The sequence below is a fragment of the Pseudoliparis swirei genome, chromosome 13 (assembly GCF_029220125.1).
Source record: "Pseudoliparis swirei isolate HS2019 ecotype Mariana Trench chromosome 13, NWPU_hadal_v1, whole genome shotgun sequence".
NCBI classification, from domain to species: Eukaryota; Metazoa; Chordata; class Actinopteri; order Perciformes; family Liparidae; genus Pseudoliparis; species Pseudoliparis swirei.
The window spans coordinates 19,074,709-19,098,244 of record NC_079400.1 but is presented as its reverse complement, the minus strand read 5'-3'; the positions used below and the strand labels follow the sequence as shown (position 1 = coordinate 19,098,244).

General features: G+C 44.1%; 2 protein-coding genes across 2 annotated transcripts in view; both read left to right on the top strand.

Annotated features, from left to right (window-relative positions):
- Positions 1 to 992: 992 nt before the first annotated feature.
- Positions 993 to 4,191, top strand: rbp3 (retinol binding protein 3). The gene is made up of 4 exons (XM_056429462.1): positions 993 to 2,262; positions 2,508 to 2,698; positions 2,962 to 3,104; positions 3,493 to 4,191. The coding sequence occupies exons 1-4, from the start codon at positions 1,069 to 1,071 to the stop codon at positions 3,816 to 3,818; spliced, it is 1,854 nt and encodes a 617-aa protein (XP_056285437.1). The 5' UTR covers positions 993 to 1,068; the 3' UTR covers positions 3,819 to 4,191.
- A 2,599-nt stretch (positions 4,192 to 6,790) lies between these two features.
- antxr1c (ANTXR cell adhesion molecule 1c) overlaps positions 6,791 to 23,536 on the top strand; it is a 29,891-nt gene continuing 13,145 nt past the window's right edge. The window contains exons 1-11 of the mRNA XM_056429463.1: positions 6,791 to 7,711; positions 18,102 to 18,173; positions 19,275 to 19,346; positions 19,748 to 19,829; positions 20,302 to 20,332; positions 20,429 to 20,502; positions 21,105 to 21,173; positions 21,440 to 21,520; positions 22,152 to 22,212; positions 22,367 to 22,465; positions 23,375 to 23,444. Of these exons, the coding sequence (XP_056285438.1) occupies positions 7,548 to 7,711; positions 18,102 to 18,173; positions 19,275 to 19,346; positions 19,748 to 19,829; positions 20,302 to 20,332; positions 20,429 to 20,502; positions 21,105 to 21,173; positions 21,440 to 21,520; positions 22,152 to 22,212; positions 22,367 to 22,465; positions 23,375 to 23,444 (875 nt within the window). The 5' untranslated portion in view covers positions 6,791 to 7,547. The remainder of the gene's footprint in view (positions 7,712 to 18,101; positions 18,174 to 19,274; positions 19,347 to 19,747; positions 19,830 to 20,301; positions 20,333 to 20,428; positions 20,503 to 21,104; positions 21,174 to 21,439; positions 21,521 to 22,151; positions 22,213 to 22,366; positions 22,466 to 23,374; positions 23,445 to 23,536) is intronic.

The window sequence follows — 23,536 nt, the reverse complement described above, 5'->3', positions numbered from 1 at the left end:
AGGTATCGAATCTCCTCAAAGGCACTAACAACCTGATCATGGATCCACGCTATCACCGTGGTGGCTCATCTACCTCTCTCGGCCTTATACTGTCCTTTCTGCAGACGTCGTTTTTTCCACAATGTATGACCAAATTCAGAACACAACAACATAATATAGTTCTCTGCCAGGAATTGCAGGCCCAGCCTACGTGGTGTTTAACCTGTTGCCTAGCTACGATACAGCGTCGTTTTCTGACAATGATTTGATCATTATGTAAATCTCTGTTCATTATATTGGACAATCTATCATGTCATTGATAGGAAAATGTGATTGCTCGCTTATTTAGTTGTCTGCATTGGGGGGTTTTCAGTATCCTGTAATGTTGTTTCAGCTTCCCTGTTCCATTACTGCACACCTACCAGCAGAGGGAAGAAGTACCAAACAAACCTAAACTGACTCTGTTCCCTTCAACCAGCTGCCGAAGAGAGACTACATCCACGAACTGAACTATGAAATGTATAAAACAGACAATACAAGTGGTGGTTATTGGTGGAATTATTTTAGATTTAATTTACTTTCCAGACATCGATAGGAACATTTGACCATGAAGAAATTAATGAGCAGCATTTTGGCAATCATTACTTTTCACATGCTCTATTTCAACAATTTCTTGCGTTTTCATCTTCAAAAATGGCACAAAATGACTTCCACTCAAAAATACCAATACCAAGAGGATTAATAAGTGAACCCACATGAACTTCAAACTCTTTCCCCGATAATTGGGTACAAAGCTGGCCTTATATGACACCGCATATGATACCTTGTGTAAAACTAAGACGATTATCTTTGGCAACATCTCTTTGTTACTACACCTACTTGGCTAGGTTCCTATCGCTTTCCAGAAACACTCAAAATAATGCGATTAGAGGATTATTGTGGGGCCAATCCTCTTATGTGTGCATGTGTTAACAGAGGCCGTACAGCCAAAACAGTGCCATTCGACAAAGCACCTCTGCGGAGAAGGTTCGGCTCAACGACATCCACTCTCCGTCTACTCGTTTCTTGTCCGGCTAAACGGACGAAAAAATGGCGAAGCTAATCTTCCTAGTGGCACCTCTGCTTGTATTGGTGAATGTTTTCAATAGCCATGCCGGGTTTGCCCCCAACCTCATCGTAGATATAGCAAAAATCGTCATCGACAATTACTGCTCACCAGAGAAGCTGGCGGGGATGAAGGAGGCAATCAAAGCAGCCGGCAGCAACACGGAGGTTCTCAACATCCCGGACGCTGAAACCTTGGCTAATGTGCTCAGTGCTGGTGTCCAGACCACAGTCAGTGACCCACGTTTGATGGTCTCCTATGAGCCAAACTATGTCCCTGTGGTTGCCCCGAAGATGCCTCCATTGCCCCCCGACCAGGTAATTGCCATCTTGCAAACTTCGATCAAGCTCGATATCCTGGAGGGCAACATTGGCTACCTCAGGATCGATCACATCCTCGGGGAGGAGGTCGCCGACAAGTTTGGCCCTTTGCTTCTAGACCTGGTCTGGAATAAAATCCTGCCAACCTCAGCTCTTATCTTTGATTTGCGCTACACCAGCAGCGGGGACATCTCAGGAATCCCCTACATTGTGTCTTACTTCACCGATTCCGAGTCTCCGATTCATATCGACACCGTGTACGACCGTCCCTCAAACACCAGCACAAAGCTGTTTTCTATTTCAGCGCTGCTGGGAGAGAGATACAACATCACCAAACCCCTCGTCATCCTCACCAGCAAAAACACCAAGGGCATTGCCGAGGATGTCGCCTACTGCCTCCAGAACCTGGAGAGGGCCACCATTGTGGGCGAGAAGACCGCTGGGGGCTCGGTGAAAGTAGATAAGATCAAAGTGGGCGACACTGACTTTTACGTCACAGTGCCAACTGCAAAGTCCATCAACCCCATCACCGGCTCCACCTGGGAGGTTACAGGCGTAACCCCTGATGTGGAGGTCAACGCCGAGGACGCCCTCGCCACCGCAATCAAGATCCTCAACCTCCGTGCCCAAGTCCCAGCCATCATTAAGGGATCGGCGGCCCTGATTGCCGACAACTACGCCTTTGAAGATATCGGCGCCGACGTTGCGGAAAAGTTGAAAGGGCTCCTGGCAAACGGCGAGTACAGCAAGGTTGTCTCCATGGACGGACTGGAGGTGCAGCTCTCCGCTGACCTGAAGACCCTGTCTGGGGACAAGAGCCTGAAGACAACCAGCAACACCCCAGCCCTGCCACCCATGGTGAGTCCCTTGTACATGAGATGATGGTCTTTGGGTTTGTCATTTATAGTTTACTTGTACAGCTACAAAACAATGTGATGTGGGGGAGATGATTTGCACTGGAATAATCCACGGAGGATATGATATTAACATTATACATGCAGCAATTCAAATATGTTTTATATCGGAAATACATATGTGAAAATCTGAAGAATGTACTTTTACTGAGACATGTTGCCCATGAGTTGTTTGTGTTTCACCCTCAGGATTATTCTCCAGAGATGCTCATTGAGCTGATCAAAGTCTCCTTCCAAACTGACATATATGAGAACAACATCGGATACCTGCGTTTCGACATGTTCGGAGACTTTGAGGAGGTCAAGGCCATCGCCCAGATTATTGTTGAGCACGTGTGGAACAAGGTTGTCCACACTGATGCTCTGATCGTGGACCTCAGGTGGGTAATCCTGCTCATCGAGCCAGAAAAAAAGCTTCTTATTCAAGAGGCAAAGGACTTCGTCAAATATGGACAACCAACCGATCTAGAGTATCGATTCATTTGAACTTAACTTCTTACCCCCCCCCCCCCCCCAGCCAACATGAGATAACATGGGAAAACCTTCATCAATGCCTGCATACTTTAAAGTTCCCCAGAGGAGCATTCAATTCCATCGGAAAACTAACCTTTTCTCTGATTGTCCGGTCACCGATTTGTCGCAGGAACAACATCGGCGGCCCAACGACAGCCATCGCCGGCTTCTGCTCGTACTTCTTTGACGCCGACAAGCAGATTGTGCTGGACAAGCTGTACGACAGACCATCCAGGACCACCACCGAGCTCCGGACCCTACCCGAACTCACAGGTAATTAAAATAAAGTGTGACTAGATAGTGAACAAAGTATATATGTGATAGGAGTTGGTGGTGCAGGGTCAACATTGAAGCAGCTATGCTGTTTTATAAGCCATGAAGCTGTCTGGATGCTTTGTTTGAATCAGTGATGGGTCTTAAAAGTCGTCATGTTTGTCGTCGTCACTATTTAAGGCATCATCGGTTAACAAGAAAGCTTAATTTACTCAACCTTTGACTTTTTCTTTCGGGGATTCACGACCCTAATGGTATCATTATGTTCATCCATGACTCCTTTTTCCACTTTCATTCTTCAATTCAAGGTTTACGACCCGGCCGTCACTCGTCTACCTCACATTTTCTTTTAACCCTCGTTCTGCCTCCGTCGTATCCTCTTCCTCAGGCTCGAGGTACGGCTCCAAGAAAAGCCTGATCATGCTGACCAGCAGAGCGACGGCCGGCGCCGCAGAGGAGTTCGTCTACATCATGAAGAAGCTCGGCCGCGCCATGATCGTCGGGGAGACCACCGCCGGGGCTTCCCACCCGCCCAAGACCTTCGCCGTTGGCGAGACCGGCATCTTCCTCGGCATCCCCACCGTGCACTCCGACACCGCCGCCGGGCCGGCCTGGGAGGGCGCCGGCGTCGCACCCCACATCCCCGTCCCGGCTGACGCCGCCCTGGAGACCGCCAAGAGCATCTTCAACAAGCACTTTGCAGGCCAGAAGTAGAACAAAACCCAAGGGGGGCTTTCGTTCAGCCAAATAGATTGAAGGTTTAGAATAGAGACGTGTTTGAGAAGTTGTAACATCAAAACAACTTTAAAAATGTACTTTTTTTTTCACGTGTAAGATGATAGGAAACGAATTGAGTGAAACCAGAAGAATTACTTTCAAGCTTTGTTTGCTCTTCTTATATCTCATTATATTGGATTTTTTAGGAATCGGAACCCTCTGTGAAGTGATCCACTTGTTGCTTTGGTCCCGAAAACCATCGAGCAATGTCCTCGTCGTGTTATGGGAAAAACATACAATTATGCCACGTGGGCCTGCTTGGGTTGTATCATTTCCTGTGGTGAGGCACAATAAAAAAGACCAAAAAGAATGTGTGTCGGTCATGTTTTAACCCTCCTGTTACCTTCAAATTTACTAACATCTTTTACCTTTGGGGTCAATTTGACCTCAGAAATTAAAACCTCCAGAAAATTATTAGAATTATTATCGTTTCCCGAGTTTAAGTGTCAGGTACTTTATGTTTGTTTGTTGACTACCTAAATAGCCCTTTAAATAAATTAAAAAGTTGATATTCCTTATATGTTTTACACAGTGAAAAACAGCCTGGGGTCAAATTGAGCCCAAAGAACACCGATGCGTACAAGTTGTTTACAGGTCATTAAAAACATATCATCATGTGAATTTTATGTTTTCCCAGTTGTCCCCAATAAATTAGGAAAAGTCATGAAATATGAAGCAAAAAAAATGATGTCAATCATTTTTTTTAGAGACGTTAAACATTGAATGGGGTCAAATGGACCAGGAGGTAACAGGAGGGTTAAATGAAGAAGAAAAGGTTATCAGACAGACACAAACATATCAGTTTGTACCAATACAGAAGTCCTTTTTCTATTAATTGTGCAAGAAATTTCCTTTAATTAATAACTGGGATGAGAAAACAAAATCTGTATCTGTAAAATTGTAAAATAATAATAAAAGAATAACATTAATAACTTCTTTATCCGTAGACCACAAAAAGAAAGTGTTGGTACCCTAAGGAATCATCCAACAGACAAGAGAAGATTGGTCTTGGATAAATTTAGATTTTTCGTGTTGTAAGGACCATGTGGTCTTTTTTTATAGTGCAATAAAAAAAAGAGATAAGAACTCATCGTTGTGTTTACTGGAGGCCATAAAAAAGCACATGTTTGTATTAAACAAAGTGTTTGAAAGAATATATTTCAACCTCAATCCATACATTAAGTCTTTTAATATATTTTTTTATTAAATAACGTGATTTCAACTCATGTGTCTTTTTAAATTAGCCGTAGCTTACAATTTGTATTGTAAATGGTGAAAGACTTTAGTTTAATCGTGCACACATCCTAATAATCAGATGGGCGAGATTCAACGAGTTGAAGCCCAAATATAACAATAACATGTTGGTGTAAATGTCAGGTTCTTATGACAGGCTGGACGCAATATGAATAACAAAAAAAGCACTCTTTAATGAGGCAAAACAGTTTACAAAAAGCAAGGTCCAAAAGGGGCAGGCAGAGAATCCAGGTTCAGGGGAGGCCGGGTCAACAGGCAGAACCAGGAACACGGACAGGACGACGGGAAAAGGACACGGAACTAGAGACGACAATCCGACAGCAGAAAAGAGAAAGACTGACACAATATATAGGGGGGGAAACAGGTGTACGACATCAGACTAACGAGACAAGAGTGGCTGAGGGCAGGTGCAGGGAATTAAACAATTAAGACAGAGGAGACACAGAGGAGACAGAGACACGGAACACAGGAGAAACGGAACCGGGTGTTACAGTAAATGCTCCGTCACTGGGTGTGTTTGGGTTTCTCTGGTTAACAGGAAGGAGAAGTAAAGATTGTAGCTCCTGACATTTCTCAATCCAAAAATACCCCAAAATAATCTTGTTTTAGGATGAACTTGAAAAAGCCAGGACTGTTTTTTTTAGAGGGGGGGGGGGGGGTAATGAGTGTATTTCTTGTATACACTGAACTTGAGTGTTTATGAGTGTGTTGTAAGCATGTGGCTATGAAGATATACTGGATGTGAGACAGGAGCCGGGGACTGGAAAGCACTGGACTACACACAGAAAGATAATGGTTCTTAATGGTTATTTGAAAGGCTTTGTGTAGCACCATTTGAAGAACCATTTTGAAGGTTTGTTGAGGCACCTTTATAGGTTCTTTAAATAACTATTTAAAGAAATGGTTCTGTAAAGAACCCTGGTTTTAAAGGTTCTTTGTGGATCCAGAAATGGTGCCTTAAAAAAACATTTTTAAAGGTTCTTTGATACACTTTTATGGTTCTTTGAAGAACTATTTAATCAATGGTGCCTTAAAGAACTATCGTTTTAAGGGTTTTTGAGACACCTTTATAGGTTATTTGAAGAACTCTTTATGGAAATGGTTCTTTAAAGAACCCTGGTGTGAAAGGTTCTTTGTGGAACCAGAAATGGTTCTTCTATGGCATCACTCTGAAGAACCATATCTGGTTCCATATGGCACCTTCATGTTTCTGTGTAGAATGTGTAAACCATGAGGATCTGAAGGGCTCCATCGAATCCTGACTCAATAACAATCAACGGCTGTTACTGAAATAAGGGTTTCATTTGATGAAACATCTTGTGGATTACAGTTCAAAGCATGAAATACATCACAGATATCCCCACAGCAGACCTGGGGGCAGTACAGGATCATTCAAAGGATATTATGAGGACAGTCGTGCAAATGATGTGCCTGTAATATTTTTTCGTCGTATACATTTCGATAAATACATGTTTAGATGTCCGTGGGATTAGGAACACAACTATAGTATCTTTTAATAAGATATAATCAACATTACGCAGCAAAATTGATGAGCAGTGTTTTAATCACCTCCATCGGTTTGATGAATAACAACAACAACAACAACACCACTGTGTGTCTGCTTGTTGTTGTTGTTGTTGTTGTTCCATGTGTTCTCTGCTTCATGATGCTGTTCACGGCCCCAGAGAAAAGCCAACAGTGAGCAACGAGGGCAAAGTGCTGCACGCGTGTGGAGTGGAGACCAACATATGACGTCATCCAAGAGGGACATGTATGTTCATATGAGCTCTTCATCATCATCATCATCACCATCATCGCATCCTGCGAACATGCGCCAGTCTGCCACGTGACGGAGGCGCATACATGATCCACGTTCCTCCCCGTTTCTCTCTCTCTCTCCTCCTCATGTGTGAAACATGAGACCTGGTCCAGTCCCCCCCCTCCACACACACACACACACAGTTCCTGGAGCGCGTTACCCAGCTGCATGTTGGGCTTTCTCCGTGTTGACACTTTGACAGGAAACTTTTATACATTTTGTTTTATTTCATTCTCTTCTCCCCACCGACCCATTGGAGCGCGCGCTCTGCCTCTCGACGCGGGTTTGGACTTTTTTTGGAGGGGGGGGGGGTTTCTGCAAATGCTGCTTTTTAAAACTTTTTTTTCCTTCTGTGCTAACTGCACGTGGATGTTGGACTCTCCCGGACTGTGTGTGTGTGTCTGCGGGACGCTGCTGGCTGTGAACTGAGCTCACTCACAAGAGACGTGGACTGCTCTCTCTCTTTTGTCTTTGTTGCATCTCCTTCATTACATAACTGTCTCCGGGATGTAAGAAGACACTCAAATGTGGGGTTTTTTTCTTCTTCTTTTTTAATCCCCAAAAGGAATTAACTTTTTTTTTTTTTTTTAAGTATGGCGAAACTTAAATTGCACATGCGTGTTGTTCTGGTTTTATTGGGATTATTGTTGCTCTCTCCTCCATCCACACGAGCCGAGCCGGAGCAGCAGGACGAAGAGGAGGAGGAGGAGGAGAGTTCATGTCAGGGCGCTTTTGACCTGTATTTTGTGCTTGATAAGTAAGTGGAAACATGTATATATAAAAATTCTATCATAATAGAAACACCATTTGGAAACCACCATGCAGAAGTTTCTAAACTCGCAAAACTCACAAAAAATAAGCCAACACCTGCATTTATTTTTCATGTTAAATCCTCTTATTGCTGCACGTTTATTTAATTATGTTATTGAAGACATGCACAAAAAAACTTATTTTCCAAACACGGTGAACGACACCAACGTGTCATACTCCAAAAGCGATTGTTTTTGTTTAAAAAAAAAGTAGGAACATTGGGAAAGTTTCTGCAATCTACTTGGTCCGTTGTGCGTGCTCGTGCGCATGCGCGCGATGACGCAGGAAAGGAGGCTGACTGACGGAGTACAGTTTGCTGAATAAGCGAAAAGAAGGATGAGACCATGATGATATCTCTGTGTTTCTCTGCAGATTTAAAAGCTTGGGTTTCTGGCTGTTAACCCCCCCCCCCCCCCCCCCCCCAACTCAGGCCCAAAGGGACTTTTTTCTCTCTCTCACTCTTTTCATTTCCACTCTTTCATTTACGCCCACGTAGGGAAAATGCTGTGGTTGTGACATCTCAGCGCTGGACAGCAGCCCGAGAGAAAGAATATAATGTCAGAGAAAAAGTTTCCTTTTAAATGTCTTCACTGTACATTCAAGCACATGTAACTGTGTGTTTTCATACATCATGGGATACAGGAAGCCATAGTGGACACATAACATAGTGTATTCGTCCCAAAGATAAACATGATGACTGTAATTAATGCAACCCAACAATCCATCACCGTGGTCAGACCATGAGGCTGTAACTTGACGGGGAACCTCTCCTTCATCACATCTCAGCCGTCTGATCTGTTGCGTATCGGTCCTGGACATTGCTGGACATCGGCTCGTATATCCTTCTCCTCGCATTAATGGAGCGTTGTCGGGAAATGGGGAGGGGGGGAGGGGGGGGAGACAAGTAAGGACAGGAAGCAACCACATTTATAGAAAATGTGTTCTTAATTTGGAGAAGAAAATGTTGCACGCAGCACCTTTAAATTAAAAACTCATTTTCTTTGGGGGGGGTGGATAGGGGGAGGGGGGAGGGGTTTCATCCGTGAGGATATGAGAGGTATACATGAGAAATCTCTTGCAGATTAGCATCCTTGACGACTAGATAACGTCTCGTATGCCATTTCGGGTGTATGGCTCTATGGTCGTCTTCCGCCCCAGATGTTCCCCACAGTATCAGCAGAGATGTCGTGGCACTCCAGTGGTGCCCGGCTCTTGGGGGGTGACTAACCAGGTTTAGAGAGGAAGCTCATTAGAGACCTCCGCCTCACAGAAACCCCCCAAACCCTCGGGCCCCGAGTCGGGTTGACGAGCCACAGCCTGAACCACGCGGGGTGGTACTTCATCAAAGTACAGCACACACGACTACTTTGGGGATAGTTTGAATCATCGGACTTCAACCCTGCATGGATGTGTTTCAACTGGATGTAGGACAGGCAGTTCATTGACTGACTTGGTGAAAACACGCCCGAGGGTTTTTAATATTATGAGCCGCAAAATGGTGACGTCACTTATCAGCTACTTGTGGTTGAGGCGGTTTTAATCAGAAAACAGCTGCCGTGGCTATTTTCCGATCCAGTCGCCATACGAATGACATTATGAGCGTGTTTCGTGCCCGTTGGGGCCGACGTGTTGCCTTCATGTGGTGAAACCATAACGTCATGGCTCTGTGAGGCCGTACACTGAGGCCCGGTGCTTTGAGCTAGATGCTAACGTTAGAATGCTAACGTCAGAATGCTAACGTGTTACGATACAGAAAGGAATCTCTGTCCGTCTTTAGGTGGTGATGTCCTTCGCATTTCATGAAGCGTTCATCCGATCTGCTTCACACTCGCCGCATCGCTCGTCGATTGGTGGAATTTGTCACCGACGGCAACCAAAGGCCGACAATTAGTTGCCGACTTCTCAAATTGCAGTATTGTCCCAACATCATCTGTCTGCAGACGGGGGTTGGTCGTGTTGAACTGGAAAGAACGCGCACAGAAACATGGCACTGCCGATGGAATTGGTTCATTTGTTTTTTTTAAATAGAAAAGATAACCGCTGCGTTGGCTCTCAACATCGAACTCCAAAAAGACCTTCATCGCAGATCCGGGCAGATGACGACATGTCCCGGCTCCACCGTGGAGGACAGTGCTCTCTGAGGCCGGCTGCAGGCCGGAGGAGGTGGCTAATGCCTCCACTGTTCCCAGTTTGAATCGAGGACATCCGGGACTGGGTTTCGGAAAATGTGGGTTTGAGTGAGACACACTAGCCTCAACTGCGAAGTGCCCTTTATAGTTATGTATGACGTAATAGAGGAAAAGAGTGACGTTACCCACAGGACCTCAACATCCAGTGTCTGGACGAATGAAATAAATGTAGAGGTTGGTTCTCCCTTCAAGTCCAAGAAACACACACACGTGCTAAACTGTGACTTTAATGTACGAATGACTCATAGGATACAGATGGCGGAGCAAATGAGAGGACGCTAACCCATAGGACGAATAACTGGGTCAAAATGACACAGTAAACAAACCCAAAGAGGTGGATTTCAACTCCAAACCGTTAGCAAAAAGGTTTTTAACGAGTGTTGTTTTGATCCTGCCAGCCCTCAGTTAGCAGCGTGTGTCCCTGTGTTGCGGTGTTACGCTGCGTGAGACGACAACGCACAATTAACCGACGTCACCGCCGCTGCGACCGAAATAAAGTCCGACACAACCTAGACGGGACGTCCACAGCCTACGCTGAGCTTCTTCCCGAGGCGGCAACCATCTTAGCGCGTTAGCATGCTAACGGTGGCTGATAGGAGCATGCTAACGGTAGCAATTTGTCCAATAAAACAAAAATAAACATTTCTCAAGTTGTCACTGACGCTCCGTAGGGCTCCTTTGAGTTATCTCTCTCTCTCTCTCTTTCGAGTTGTTTCTCTACATCTCTCTCTCTCTTCCGAGTTAGTTCTCTCTCTCTCTTTCTCTCTCATTCGAGTTATAAACATCTCTCTGTTCCGAGTTATCTCTCTCTCTCTTTTGAGTTATATCTCTAAATCTCTCTCTTTCAAGTTATATCTCTCTTTAAAGTTATATACATCTCTCTCTTTCGAGGTATATCTCTCTCTCTCTTTTGAGTTATCTCTCTCTCTCTTTCGAGTTATCTCTCTCTCTCTTCCGAGTTATCTCTCTCTCTCTTTCGAGTTATATATCTCTCTCTTTTACGTTATCTCACTCTCTTCCGAGTTATCTCTCTCTCTCTTCCGAGTTATCTCTCTCTCTTCCGAGTTATCTCTCTCTCTCTTTCGAGTTATATATCTCTCTCTTCCGAGTTATCTCTCTACAGCTCTCTCTCTCCCGAGTTATCTCTCTCTTTCGAGTTCTCTCTCTCTCTTTCGAGTTCTCTCTCTCTCTTTCGAGTTATATATCTCTCTTTCGAGTTATCTCACTCTCTCTTTCAAGTTATATCTCTTTCTCTTTCGAGTTATATCTCTACAGCTCTCTCTCTCTCCCGAGTTATCTCTCTCTTTCGAGTTCTCTCTCTCTCTTTCGAGTTATATATCTCTCTCTTTCGAGTTATCTCACTCTCTCTTTCAAGTTATATCTCTCTCTCTTTCGAGTTATATCTCTACAGCTCTCTCTCCCGAGTTATCTCTCTCTTTCGAGTTCTCTCTCTCTCTTTCGAGTTATATATCTCTCTTTCGAGTTATCTCACTCTCTCTTTCAAGTTATATCTCTCTCTTTCGAGTTATCTCTCTCTCTCTCTTTCGAGTTATCTCTCTCTCTCTCGCTCTCTGTCTTTTGTTTCCACCCGGCTCCCTTTACTCCTCCCTCCCTCACGTGGAGGTGTGGCGACACGCTGCACTCTTTCCACTCCCCTGTCGTGCTTCATCCGTGTTCCTCATCACGTCATCTTCCTCTCTCAGGCCAACTCACTGTCATTTCCATCTCACCCAATCACGGCTGATCAGACGTTGTTATTGATGGAGTCACCGGTCGGCCCACCGTCAGCGGGAAAAAACAACAAGACTCGCAGCTGCAGTGCATAAATATTTTGGATATGTCTCTCAGTGGAATACGTTGTCGCTGTGGAATGACACTCGTGACGCTTTGAGCGGGAATAAATGTCGAGCTCAATATTAGCGTGTAGTGTGAAGCCCCCCGGAGGACGAGGGCGAGACCAGAGGGTCAAAACGCCACTAACTCTAAATAGAAAGTGTTGTAATATTTTATTTTCACAATATTTTCATGCAGAGCATACGACATTAAACATATCAAACAGAAAATTACACAGCAAGTTCGGAAAAGAAAAAAAAAAATTAACACACAAGTACAAAATTAAACGTAAATAGATAATTCCCCCCACCGAAAGAGAAAAAATAAAAGGTTGGTGCATAGGATGATGACACAGCAGAGATACCGCAATGACACAGTGCATCATTCAGAGCTCCAAATATTTACAGTCGGTTCCGTTAGCATGTATCCATGTATTACAAATAAGGCTGCTAGATATTCAAAAATAACTTGTATCTCTTTCTAAGACTATACGACATTTTTTCAAGAGGGGTACAACTGTTTATTTCCACTTAGCATCTGTCTATAAGAATCAGACTTCCAGGTCATTGCTCTTCATTTCCTGGCCACACCATGAAGCAATTTCTACCAATGTAGTTTGGATCTTCTCTGAATAATCTTTACACATATCTCACATGCCTCTCTCTCCAGCGAGTTATCCTTCCACAGTTTGGGAATAGGAGTGCGTGCATTAGCTCGCAGTAACGACTTTGACTTCCACAGCGGCTGTAAAAGTAGGTTAGTGGTTTTAAACAAACAAATCCTTGTGCCCAGTCAGACCAATTGGAGCAGCAGCATTGGCTGCGGGCTCGGGGTGGTGTGGGTAGCATAGGCCCAGCTGGAATGGCAGACAGTTTTTATTTTATTTTTCTTCTTTCTTTTTTCTCCGTCAACACTTCAGAACCGTGAGAATGAAGCCGAGAGCGCGGAGACTTTAGAGCGATGGAGCTTTCTTTCTTTTTTTTCACCACGTGCCGTCATCCCTGTTGCCCTCTGGGAGAGAAGAGCTTGCCGGGTGGTTAAAGAGAGAAGGCTTGATATCAAACATGCTTCAGCTGTAATATCCTGTGCTGGAGTTAAGGGATTACAGGGATTACAGGGATACTCAACAAATCCATGACTTTCAAAATGGCCGTTTTTCACGATCAGTGATGATTTCTCCTTTGGAGGCTCCTTCACAGCGTAATGACGTGGAACGCTTGTTAAAGCATCCCAAATAGCAAATGGCAAGCTCATCGAAATATAATGTTTTTCTTTCAGTTGTATTGGTCGTAAAAAAAGTAGTTCTTTTAATTCACTAAAAAGCAGCTGCAATAACCGTAAAGAGCAAAAAGCACGTACATTTTATTTGCTGCAGCCCAAATGTTAGAAGTCTAACGTGGAACATCATATAAACTATGAGCTTACGTTTATATAGAGCCGCTGTAATGTGGCTGCAACTCTTCATGTGAAAGGCCTCAAAGTCTTTTTTTAATTCGCTGTATTTCATTGCTTTATAATAATATAACGCCAGTTAACGTAAATTTGGATCTAGCCCACTTTAAGACGTGATGCACAGTACAAGAATGCTTCAAGAGTCCGCTAATTGATTTCCATGCTGTATGGAAATAATTTAAAAAACATAGAACGACTGGAAAGTTAGAGAGAAACAACACCCGTAACTCAGGAGCTCCTGACAGTATCTTAAAATGGTCCGAGTACATTTAAAGTAAATGTTCTCTTGTTTCCTGCTCTGTCTGTCTTTCTGTCTCACCCCTTAACCCTCAACACACACACACACACACACACACACACACACACACACGTATGATTCATTTTCTGCGGGACCAGCTCTTTCAAAAGCATCCAGTCAGCAGTAAAAACCATTAATACAACAAAAAGAAGTGTTGTTTTTTTATTCTTCAGGTCTTCTTGGACCATTGGGGACCATCTTGCAAATTCCTTGTCTCTCTCCTTGACATCTGTTTGGCATCGGCGAACAGTAACGATGCATATAACCTCGCTTTGTGCTTATTTAGAAACAGTATATCACCGACCCTGGATGTGGGATGTACTGGTGGAGCAGCGGAGGGACATAAATATCAAAACCTTGTCTAATTTAGGCCAAAACCTGTTGTCAGTTACAGTCGAATGATCGGTCAATGAAGCAAACCCGACCTCAGCAGGAGCCTTAATGTCTTATTAATAACAGTTTGGTTTTTTTAAATATATTTTTTGGCATCTTACTACCTGGATACATCTTAACGGACAATACCAACAATAATCAGTGCATAGGTTGCATAGAAATGAGAATCCACATGGAAACACAAGGTTGACTCCAGCTTTTTTTGGATATTCTTTATTTTTTTGCGGGGTGCATGTAAGAGAGAGATAATAGAGAAGGAGGCGGAGAAAGATGGCCGCCGACCGACTGGCCTTATAAAACCCAGAGGCCACGTTAACCGCACATTATGTAATCAATTGTTTACACTCCGCGTTGGTCGTCGCGTGGTGTCGTCGCTTTCGGGCTTTTTTGTGTGTGCGCCAGCTGTGTTGGCGGAGAAAAAAATTAACTTGGCCCGACGGTTTTTCGTCGAATCACCGACATGTTTTCCTTCTGGCGGACAGGTTTGCGTTGGAGCCAACAGATTTTTCACATTATCTCACCATCTTCATCTTTCCAGCTTTTTTTCTTCTTCTCTTGTTCCTCCTCCCGGCCCTCCCGGATGGGAGCCTGGCCAGACACATGCTCTTCATCCCGCTCCGAGGGAACCGGTCCAATCGAAGAGAGAACACTGTCGCTCGGCTGTTTTTTGCCGATTTTGCTGTGACGCAACTTCTCGATCACCTCTGGAAACCTGTTATTTTACGTGGCCAAAAAAAACCCAAAACACTGAACTCGAAAGGGCTCCACTCAGACTATTAAAAAAATTAGATCAAAGGAGTTAGGAGGGAGACAAAAATAAAATAGGCACCACATAAAATAGTTCCGTGACGAGTTCTAAGATGAAATGGCCCACTTCCTTTCACCAATGCTGTTTGGACAGGTGAGTAAAACTGCAAGCTCGGGTCTCGGTCCCACGGCTGCAGCCGCCTCGGTCAGTCGAGCCGATCCAACGCAAACGAAAGCCATTGTGGTTCAGGAAGAAAAGATGAGCAGATGAAAAAATAATAATAAAAAAATTGTGAGTCCTCAGATTCACCCCAGTGTTAAATAAATACTCCCCACAACCTCCATGTGACGATCAGCTGCAGGAACGTTCCACCAGACTTTCTCCTTCTTCTCCTCCCCCTCCTCCAACAGTATTACTTCAGGTCAGAGGCCGTCAGTGTGTGTGTGTGTGTGTGTGTGTGTGTGTGTGTGTGTGTGTGTGTGTGTGTGTGTGTGTGTGTGTGTGTGTGTGTGTGTGTGTCCTTTGTGACTTTGTGTTTTCGCTGCACATTTTGTTGAACACCCAAGCCAAACATTTCTTCACCTCATGCTTTTTATTTTGTCGGGAGGGTTTTTGTTGAGCTTGTCTTCTTTCTTGCTCGGTCAGCCTTGATGTGGGAGAAGGAGTCGTATCAGCGGATCAACAATCAGCCCGAGGCTGAGCCAAGGTGTTCAGTCCACCCAAACACAGAATACTACATTACAAGTTTATGTTATTTTGGATGCTTTTATTGTATTTGGAGGATTCGGGTCTAGGTATTACCAGCATGGGTGGCCCAAGGGAACCTGGCCCGCTTACCTTTGGCGGAGGTGCAGCGCTCTACTCGTTCTGCAAGAGTCTTTCTTTCCTTAGCTCGCCGCTTAATGAGAAATCAATCTGTCGTTTCTTTTGGGATTTTAAGTCAATGAAGTTTGAATATGAGCTGGCGCTCTTTTCAGCTCCTGTTGCTTGTGTTGATTCTCCTTGAAATGCCGGTAGGTGTTAAGAGTTCAGCATCTGCAACAGTAATTGCTGATCAACAACCCGATCGACCTCTGATCTGTGCGACAGTACACTTATTTTTTTTTTGCCTCTTTAAATGTGGAAAAAATGGAGACAGTAAGATTACAAACACACAGTATTCTTCAGTCTATACCAATCCGAGTATTTAGAGTATAAAGAGGATAAAGAGCCTTGAATGACTGAGGCATGATGGGAAAAATCCCTTGGCTGTGTCTACCCTCCCGAGGCCTGACCCAAATAATTACCCCCTCCTCTGCCAAGCAATAACTCAAAAACACCTTAGGGTGTAACCTCTGAGACACTCAATGGCAAGGCCAATAACATGAATCACAAGTCATCTGGAGCAGGTGCTGTTTTCAAAAGGCTCAAGGTTTCGTGTATCTTCAAATATCCAAATAATCAAAAAAACAAAAGCGTTGTTAATACTGATATTTACTGGACAAGGCATGAACAGCCTGTGAAGGTAAGCTAGGATAACAGACTCCATGTTTAGTCTGGTTTATGTGACCTTCAACACAAGCAACTGTTTCAACATGACCATTTTAACAATGAAAAGAAAGAAAAAAGACATTTGGCTTTTCCATGGCAATGTAAAAAAAAAAAAATGGTTGACCTTCAACGCATCAATGCTGGCCAGGTTAGTCAGCACCTAGAATAGCTTTGAGTCAGCCTACTCTTTATTCTAAGAAAGCCTCTCAAGAGGCCTCGAGTGTGACCGCGGTCAAACAGCTCATTTCCCATGTCTCATCTCTCCAGCTCATAGGCGACCGGAAGACCTCCCTGTTATTCCTCACACTTAATACAAATTACCACTAAGACACACACACACACAAACACAGTCTGTCCAGAGGGAATGAAGGTAGCTCCTTCAGGAGTTTTTCACAACAGTTTTATGGAGTTTCCCCTGGGGAGATCGGGACCTATTCCCTCAGCCTTCAGGGCCTCATTCAGGTGCTAAATCCCCCCCCGACCCGACACCACCGGCCTCTTTTATCTCAACAGGCCCCCAATGTAGAGAACGGGCTCATTGTTTGAAGTCCCAGTGGTGTTTAGGATACGTAAACGTTAATAAAGGATCTGCTGACTATCATCTGTTGCTAGCTAGACGGCTAACATAGCATTCTAGCCATAGATAGAAACGGTGTAGTATCAATAATATTCCTTCTATTCACTGAACGTGACAAATAATGTCGCCAGAAAGTTAAAGAGTTGTGTTTGGTCCAGAATACAAACAGCCGGTTCTTGTTTTGGAGCTCATGATTCTGCCCCTTGTTTAGTTTTTTGGCTAGCAGAGCAGTGTTTATCTAGTATGACTAAACTATCAACGCTAGTGTCTGATCACTTAACGCTTCAGTATTCTGACTGTTTGAGCTGAACAACTGTGATGTGGTATGTGTCTTTTATGTGTTAATCACACAGAAATCATATTTTGCAGCTATCGCTTATCTTCAGGGTGAATTAGCCTTTATGCTAGCTGTATTTTGATTAGGTTTGAGCTACTTTTCTTGCCTACACAGAAACACGGAGGTGCCATCTGGAACCGAAAATGGTTCTTCAGAGTGATGCCATAGAAGAACAATGTTTGGTTCCACAAAGAACCTTTCAAACCAGGGTTCTTTAAAGAACCATTTGCTTGAATAGTTCTTCAAAGAACCCATAAAGGTGTCTCAAAGAACCTTAACAAAATGGCTCTTTAAGGCACCATTTCTGGTTCCACAAAGAACCTTTCAAACCAGGGTTCTTTAAAGAGCCATTTCCTGAAAGAGTTCTTCAGAGAACCTATAAAAGTGTCTCAAAGAACCTTCACACTGGTTATTTCTGGTTCCACAGAGAACCTTTCAAACCAGGGTTCTTTAAAGAACCATTTCCTTGAAGAGTTCTTCAAGGAACCTAGTCTCAAAGAACCCTAAAAAATGGTTCTTTAAGGCACCATTTCTGGTTCCACAAAGAACCTTTCAAACCAGGGTTCTTTAAAGAACCATTCCCTTAAAGAGTTCTTCAAAGAACCTATACAGGTGTCTCAAATGAAAAAATGGTTCTTCAGTAGGTGATGGTTCTTCGTAGAACCACAAAGCCTTTTAAAGAACCATTTAGGAAACATTATTTTTCTTGCCTACCCGTGTTCATTTGAACACAACTCAGGATGTTTTACAAGTATGTTATTTTGGATGCTTTTATTGTATTCGGAGGATAAGGGTCTAGATATTACCCGCATGGGAACCTGGAGCGCTTACCTTTGGCGGAGGTGCGACGCTCTGCTCGTTCTGCAAGAGTCTTCCTTTCCTAATTAGCAGCTCGCCACCTGATGAGCAATCAATCTGTTGTTTTCCTTTGGGATTCTAAGTCAATGAAGTTGATTGCTGTTTGATTTTGTGTCTCTCAGGTCTGGCAGTGTGAAGAATCACTGGGACGAAATCTACTACTTTGTGGAGAATTTAGCTGAGAAATTCAAAAGGTAAGAGAAGTCACGCATCGGCAAACACGCCCGTCGACACGATGGAGCCGTCAAGAAGAGCACAGCAGTGTGTGTCGGGGTGTGTGTGACTGTATAGTGAAACATTTGAAAGGCTTGGAAAGGTTTCACAGCCGGACTTTAAGTCTCAAACCACTTCACTGCCTCTGGACTTCCTGGAGCATCGAGAAATACACACTTTACGCAGTAAAATGAATACATCTGTCCCCACAGCGGCAGCTGGCCATATGCTTAGTCACTCGGCATGGGAGCTGATGTTTCACTGTCTTCAGAAGATGCTGTAGAGACGACCGCACCTTCGCACGGCTAAAATATGAAGTGTTTATATTTCAATAGAGTATAAAATGCCAAAAATTCAGCAGCTGGCCTTCAGCTTGTGGGTGGCTTTGTTTTTCCCGCTGGAAGGCCACAACAACACCTGGAGCTGTGCGGTCAGAGCCAAGCCGCCCCGGAGCCTCTGTTGTTCACAAACACGAGATGCGTCTCACAAAACGGCGAATCTGCATCCACTTACGTTCTCTCACAAATAAAACGACACGTTCTTTGTGTTTCACCTCGGACGGGCTGTGCGTGCGTGTTTACGGGCGTGTAAATCCTTAAATGTCACCCGACAAACACACAAATAACAAGCGCCGCTCCACATCTGAGGGCTTCGGCGATGCAGCTCGAGTACACGCTTATTTTGAGTCGTTGTCACGCAACGCAGAAGGTTCGAATCCCGGCGACTCCGTGGATGTCGTGGTGCGACGAGGCATTTCATACGGACTCTGTTAGAGGGCCCCCCCCCCCCAAAAAAGAGAGAGAGAGCCACGCAGTTGTTGTTTTCCTCGTAATGATTCGCACTGTGTTTGTCTGGCGTCGTAAAGCACATGATGCATTACGGGCGGTTGTTTCATGTTTCTGAGGAAAACAATAAGATGCTTTGGAAACAAAATTGTTTCTGATGGTCGAAACATTTTTATTATTATTTTTGTGCAAAGTGGAATAAACTAAAACGTGAAGCCAAATGCAATCAAACTAATTTTTCGGCACATATCATCAATAATTGGTGAATGTGTGATGTTTTAATTTGTCCTCTTCCAGCCCCATGCTGAGGATGTCCTTCATCACGTTCTCCTCCAGAGCGTCCACCATCATGAAGCTGACGGAAAACAGGTAAACAAAGTCCTGGCCGAGGCCGTCGGTGTCGACTGACGCGATGACTCGACTCCGACCGACCGGTCCGAGTCTGATTCTCCTTGTTATGAATACATGTTGTTATATTCTTCTCACACAAGAAGAATTGATCCTCCGTAAAGAAAGGAAAACTCCAACTGCTGCACAGAGTGGAAGCAGATGCTCTCTGAGCTGACATGGAGCTGAATGCTGACCCTGGATCACAGGAACTGGGTCTCCACTGACTAAAACAGAGCACAGGACACACATTGTGCACATAGGGAAGGGAATAGGAAACAAACAAAAGAGGCAAAACACAATAAATTGCAGTCATATGGATTAGTTTCTACAACGGAGGAGAGAGAAATGCAGTTTTAAAACGTTTCCTTTCTTCTCTGCAGAGAGAAGATCAGAAAGGGGCTGAACGCTCTGAAGAACGAGATCCCCGGTGGAGACACGTTCATGCACCTCGGCCTGCACCTGGTGAGAAGTCCAGAAATAACACTGCCGTTCAAAAGTTTGGGGTCACATAGACAATTTGGTGTTGTCAATGAAAACTCACACTTTTATTTCTCAAATTAATTGCAAAATGAATATAAAATCTAGTCAAGACATTGATGAGGTTAGAAATAATGATTTTTAGTGTACATATTAATGTTGTTTTTCTTGTGGCTCAAAGGAAGGCCGGTTTTATAGCTTCTCCCAGCAGCATAACTGTTTTCAGCTGCGCTCACATAAAAAGGGGTTTTCTACCCCTCCGTTAGTCTTCTAAGGCGATAACACAATGTACCATTAGAACACTGGAGATGGGCCTCTACACACCTCTGTAGAGACTTCATTAAACAGCAAGAACATTTTCGAAGTGACCCCAAACTTTTAAATAAAATTTTTTTTTAAATGTGAAGCGTTGGTTTCCTGTCTTTTCTCACCACGAGAATGTCTTTCTCATTTCAAGGCGAACGAGCAGATCCACCAGGAGAACTTCGGTACGCATTCAAATTTTTTTTTTTTAATCGTTCTCCTTGTGGATACACTTCCTTCATGACCTCGAGGTTAAAGCGTGTCTGCGTGCTTCGTTCCAGGCCCGGCCAGCGTGATCATCGCGCTGACGGACGGAGAGCTGCAGGAACATCAGCTCGTCACCGCGCAGCAGGAGGTAGTAGCTCACACGCCTAACACACGCCTCACACACGCCTCACACACGCCTCACACACGCCTCACACACAGGACTCATACACAGGACTCATACACATGTTGATGGGTTTCCAGGACTTTCAACCAAATTTCCATGACCAAACATTTTGTGAAATGGGTTTATACATGAAAAAGTGAGAAAATGTCGTATTTAAACTAACAATGAGAATTCCAAAGCATACAGTCTGAACCTTGAATGACACAAATGGATGAGAGACAACAGTTTGATAAGAAGAATAAAACATTTATGTCTTTTCAGTTCAGGTGCGTTCACTTGCAGCGAGAAAAATCTGTGCTGCGAGTATGAAAAGTACTCTTAAAAAGCAAAGTATCTTTTAGAAAGCATATTAATTATTTAAAACTCAGCGTAAATGAACATATAACACATTTTCAGGACTTTTCCCAAACTTTTCTGGATATTTTTTTTCCAGGACTTTTCCAGGCCTGGAAATATCCATTTTAAAATTCCAAGACTGTTCAGGTTGTCCATGAGCGTACGAACCCTGAACACACTTCCTCTGCTTGAATGGTACTCGGGTTGTAATGGCTTGTGTCGTCCACCAGGCGGAGCGAGCCCGGTCTCTCGGAGCCATCGTGTACTGCGTCGGCGTCAAAGACTTCAATGAGACGCAGGTAGAGCCCACGTCACACACCTGTGTGTGTTTACCTGCTTTACCCCCGGGTTTGAAATAAAGACCATGTCGTCCATGTCGTCCATCACACCAGTACACGTGGAGCCAATCGGGGCCCGTTATGACGTATCATTGTCATCTAAATGTTTTAGACGTCTCTCTAATCGTACATTATTCTCCACGATGAACTTATCCAACATCATTCAGTTTAGCTACTTATCTCTCCCTCTCTCTCTCTCTCCTCCCCCCCCCTCTCCCCTCCTTTAGCTGGCCACCATTGCAGACACCATCGAGCACGTGTTTCCTGTGTTGGGCGGCTTCCACGCCCTCCGGGGGGTCATCGACTCGGTAAATGAACTCCCCTGAAGCTCACGACGTTCACGAGTTTATCTCGAGTCTGTCCTGCATTGGGGGGGGGGGGGGGGGGAGGGTATGACACTCACTCAAACATGAATGCACAGAAAACCTCGTTGCTCATCAGACATCGGGTCGCAGAAGGAACGCTGACACGTTTTATTTTGAAGGTTCAACTCCAACAGAGTTGTTCTGGTGGGCGTGAGGCAGGACTGTGAGTCTTTGTGCGCAGAGGGCTCGTGGAGGTATTTAAAGAGTACAGTACAGGCTGGGTGTGTAGCTGGTGAGTGTGTAGCTGGTGAGTGTGTAGCTCGTGAGTGTGTAGCTCGTGTGTAGGTGGCTCGTGAGTGTGTAGCTCGTATGTTCATCGGGTTCCTTGAGTCTTAGTTTTTTTTTTCCCCTGTCATGCGATCTTCCACGAGTGTGACGGATTTACCGCTCGAGTCGACTGATGTGTTTTAAAGTATCACTTTCTGGAAGTGGAACGTTTTCAAAAAGTGATACGGAGTGATTACTGAGTGAATATCTCATCGCTGTAAATCTCGACACACACACACACACACCTGCCTGTTGCATCTGTGAGAGGAGAACAAAATCAAAGACTTTCTCCCGGTTCACTCTCCAGATCATCGAGAAGTCCTGCATTGAGATCTTGGCAGCTGAGCCCTCCAGCGTGTGTGCAGGAGGTGGGGAGCTGAAAACACACACACACACACACACACACACACACACACACACACACACACACACACAGACTAAAGCGAATACTAGCCTTGAACATCATGCAGTATGGAATGTCAAACAACAACAACATGTGTGTGTGTGTGTGTGTTCAACCAGAGTCTTTCCAGGTGGTGGTGAGAGGAAACGGCTTTCTGAACGCCAGGGACATCAACCAGGTGCTCTGCAGCTTCAAGATCAACGACACCGTCACCGTCAGTGAGTACACGCCCACTTTGAGCCCGTTTCAAACACAGGCGTCAAACACCGGGCCCGCCACGTCACTGCATGTGGCCCCTGACGGTTTGAAAGACATACGATCCCCTTTTCTTCAAGATATTTAAGGAACAATATCCTGTGCTTTTATTTTGAAGGTTTCAAATTAAATTGACTTATGTCATAATATTAGAGAAATTTTCTTATGTACAACATGTCTACACTCAAGTAAACATTCAAATGCAAAGAGTTATTTAACAATATGTTCGGGAGTAGTTTATTCTCAAATATCCTGTGCTTTTATTTTGAAGGTTTCAAATTAAATGAATTTATGTTATAGTATTAGAGAAATGTTCTTATGTACAATATTTCTACACTCAAGCAAACAATTAAATCCAAAGAGTTATTTAACAATATGTTCGGGAGTAGTTTATACTCAAATATCCTGTGCTTTTATTTTGAAGGTTTCAAATTAAATGGACTTATCTCATAATATTAGAGAAATCTTCTTATGTACAACATTTCTACACTCAAGTAAACAATTAAATGCAAATAGTTATTTAACAGTGTGTTCGGGAGTAGTTTATACTCAAATATCGTGTGCTTTTATTTTGAAGGTTTCAAATTAAATAGATTTATGTTATAATATGAGAGAAATATTCTTTATGGACAATATTTATACACTCAAATAAACACAACACTCAATAATCAAATGCCACGAGAGTTTTCAACAATATGTTTGGGAGTATTTTATAGTTCCTATGTTTCAGTGACACCGGCCCTTTAAGAGGGCGGCCATGATGCCGATGTGGCCCACGGTGAAAATGAGTTTGACGCCCGTGTTTTCCTGCATCGAGCTTCAGGTCCTCCGTTTCCAGTGTCAGCTTCTAAAGTGTCGCCTCTGCTCCCCAGATGAAAAGCCGGCCGACGTGGAGAACACGTTCCTCTTGTGTCCGGCTCCCGTCATCGAGGAAGTCGGGAAGTAGGTTCCTCTTTTTGTTTCATCTTAAAATCTACGTCACGTTTGTGTTCCTCCATCAAAACGTAACGAGATGACGATGCGTCACCAGGAAG

Excerpts from the sequence above, each read along its gene's own strand:
- rbp3 (XM_056429462.1), top strand. The coding sequence starts at position 1,069 with ATGGCGAAGCTAATCTTCCTAGTGGCACCTCTGCTTGTATTGGTGAAT. Across the intron at positions 2,699-2,961 it reads GCTCTGATCGTGGACCTCAG|GAACAACATCGGCGGCCCAA; the intron begins GTGGGTAATCCT and ends GATTTGTCGCAG. Across the intron at positions 3,105-3,492 it reads GACCCTACCCGAACTCACAG|GCTCGAGGTACGGCTCCAAG; the intron begins GTAATTAAAATA and ends CCTCTTCCTCAG.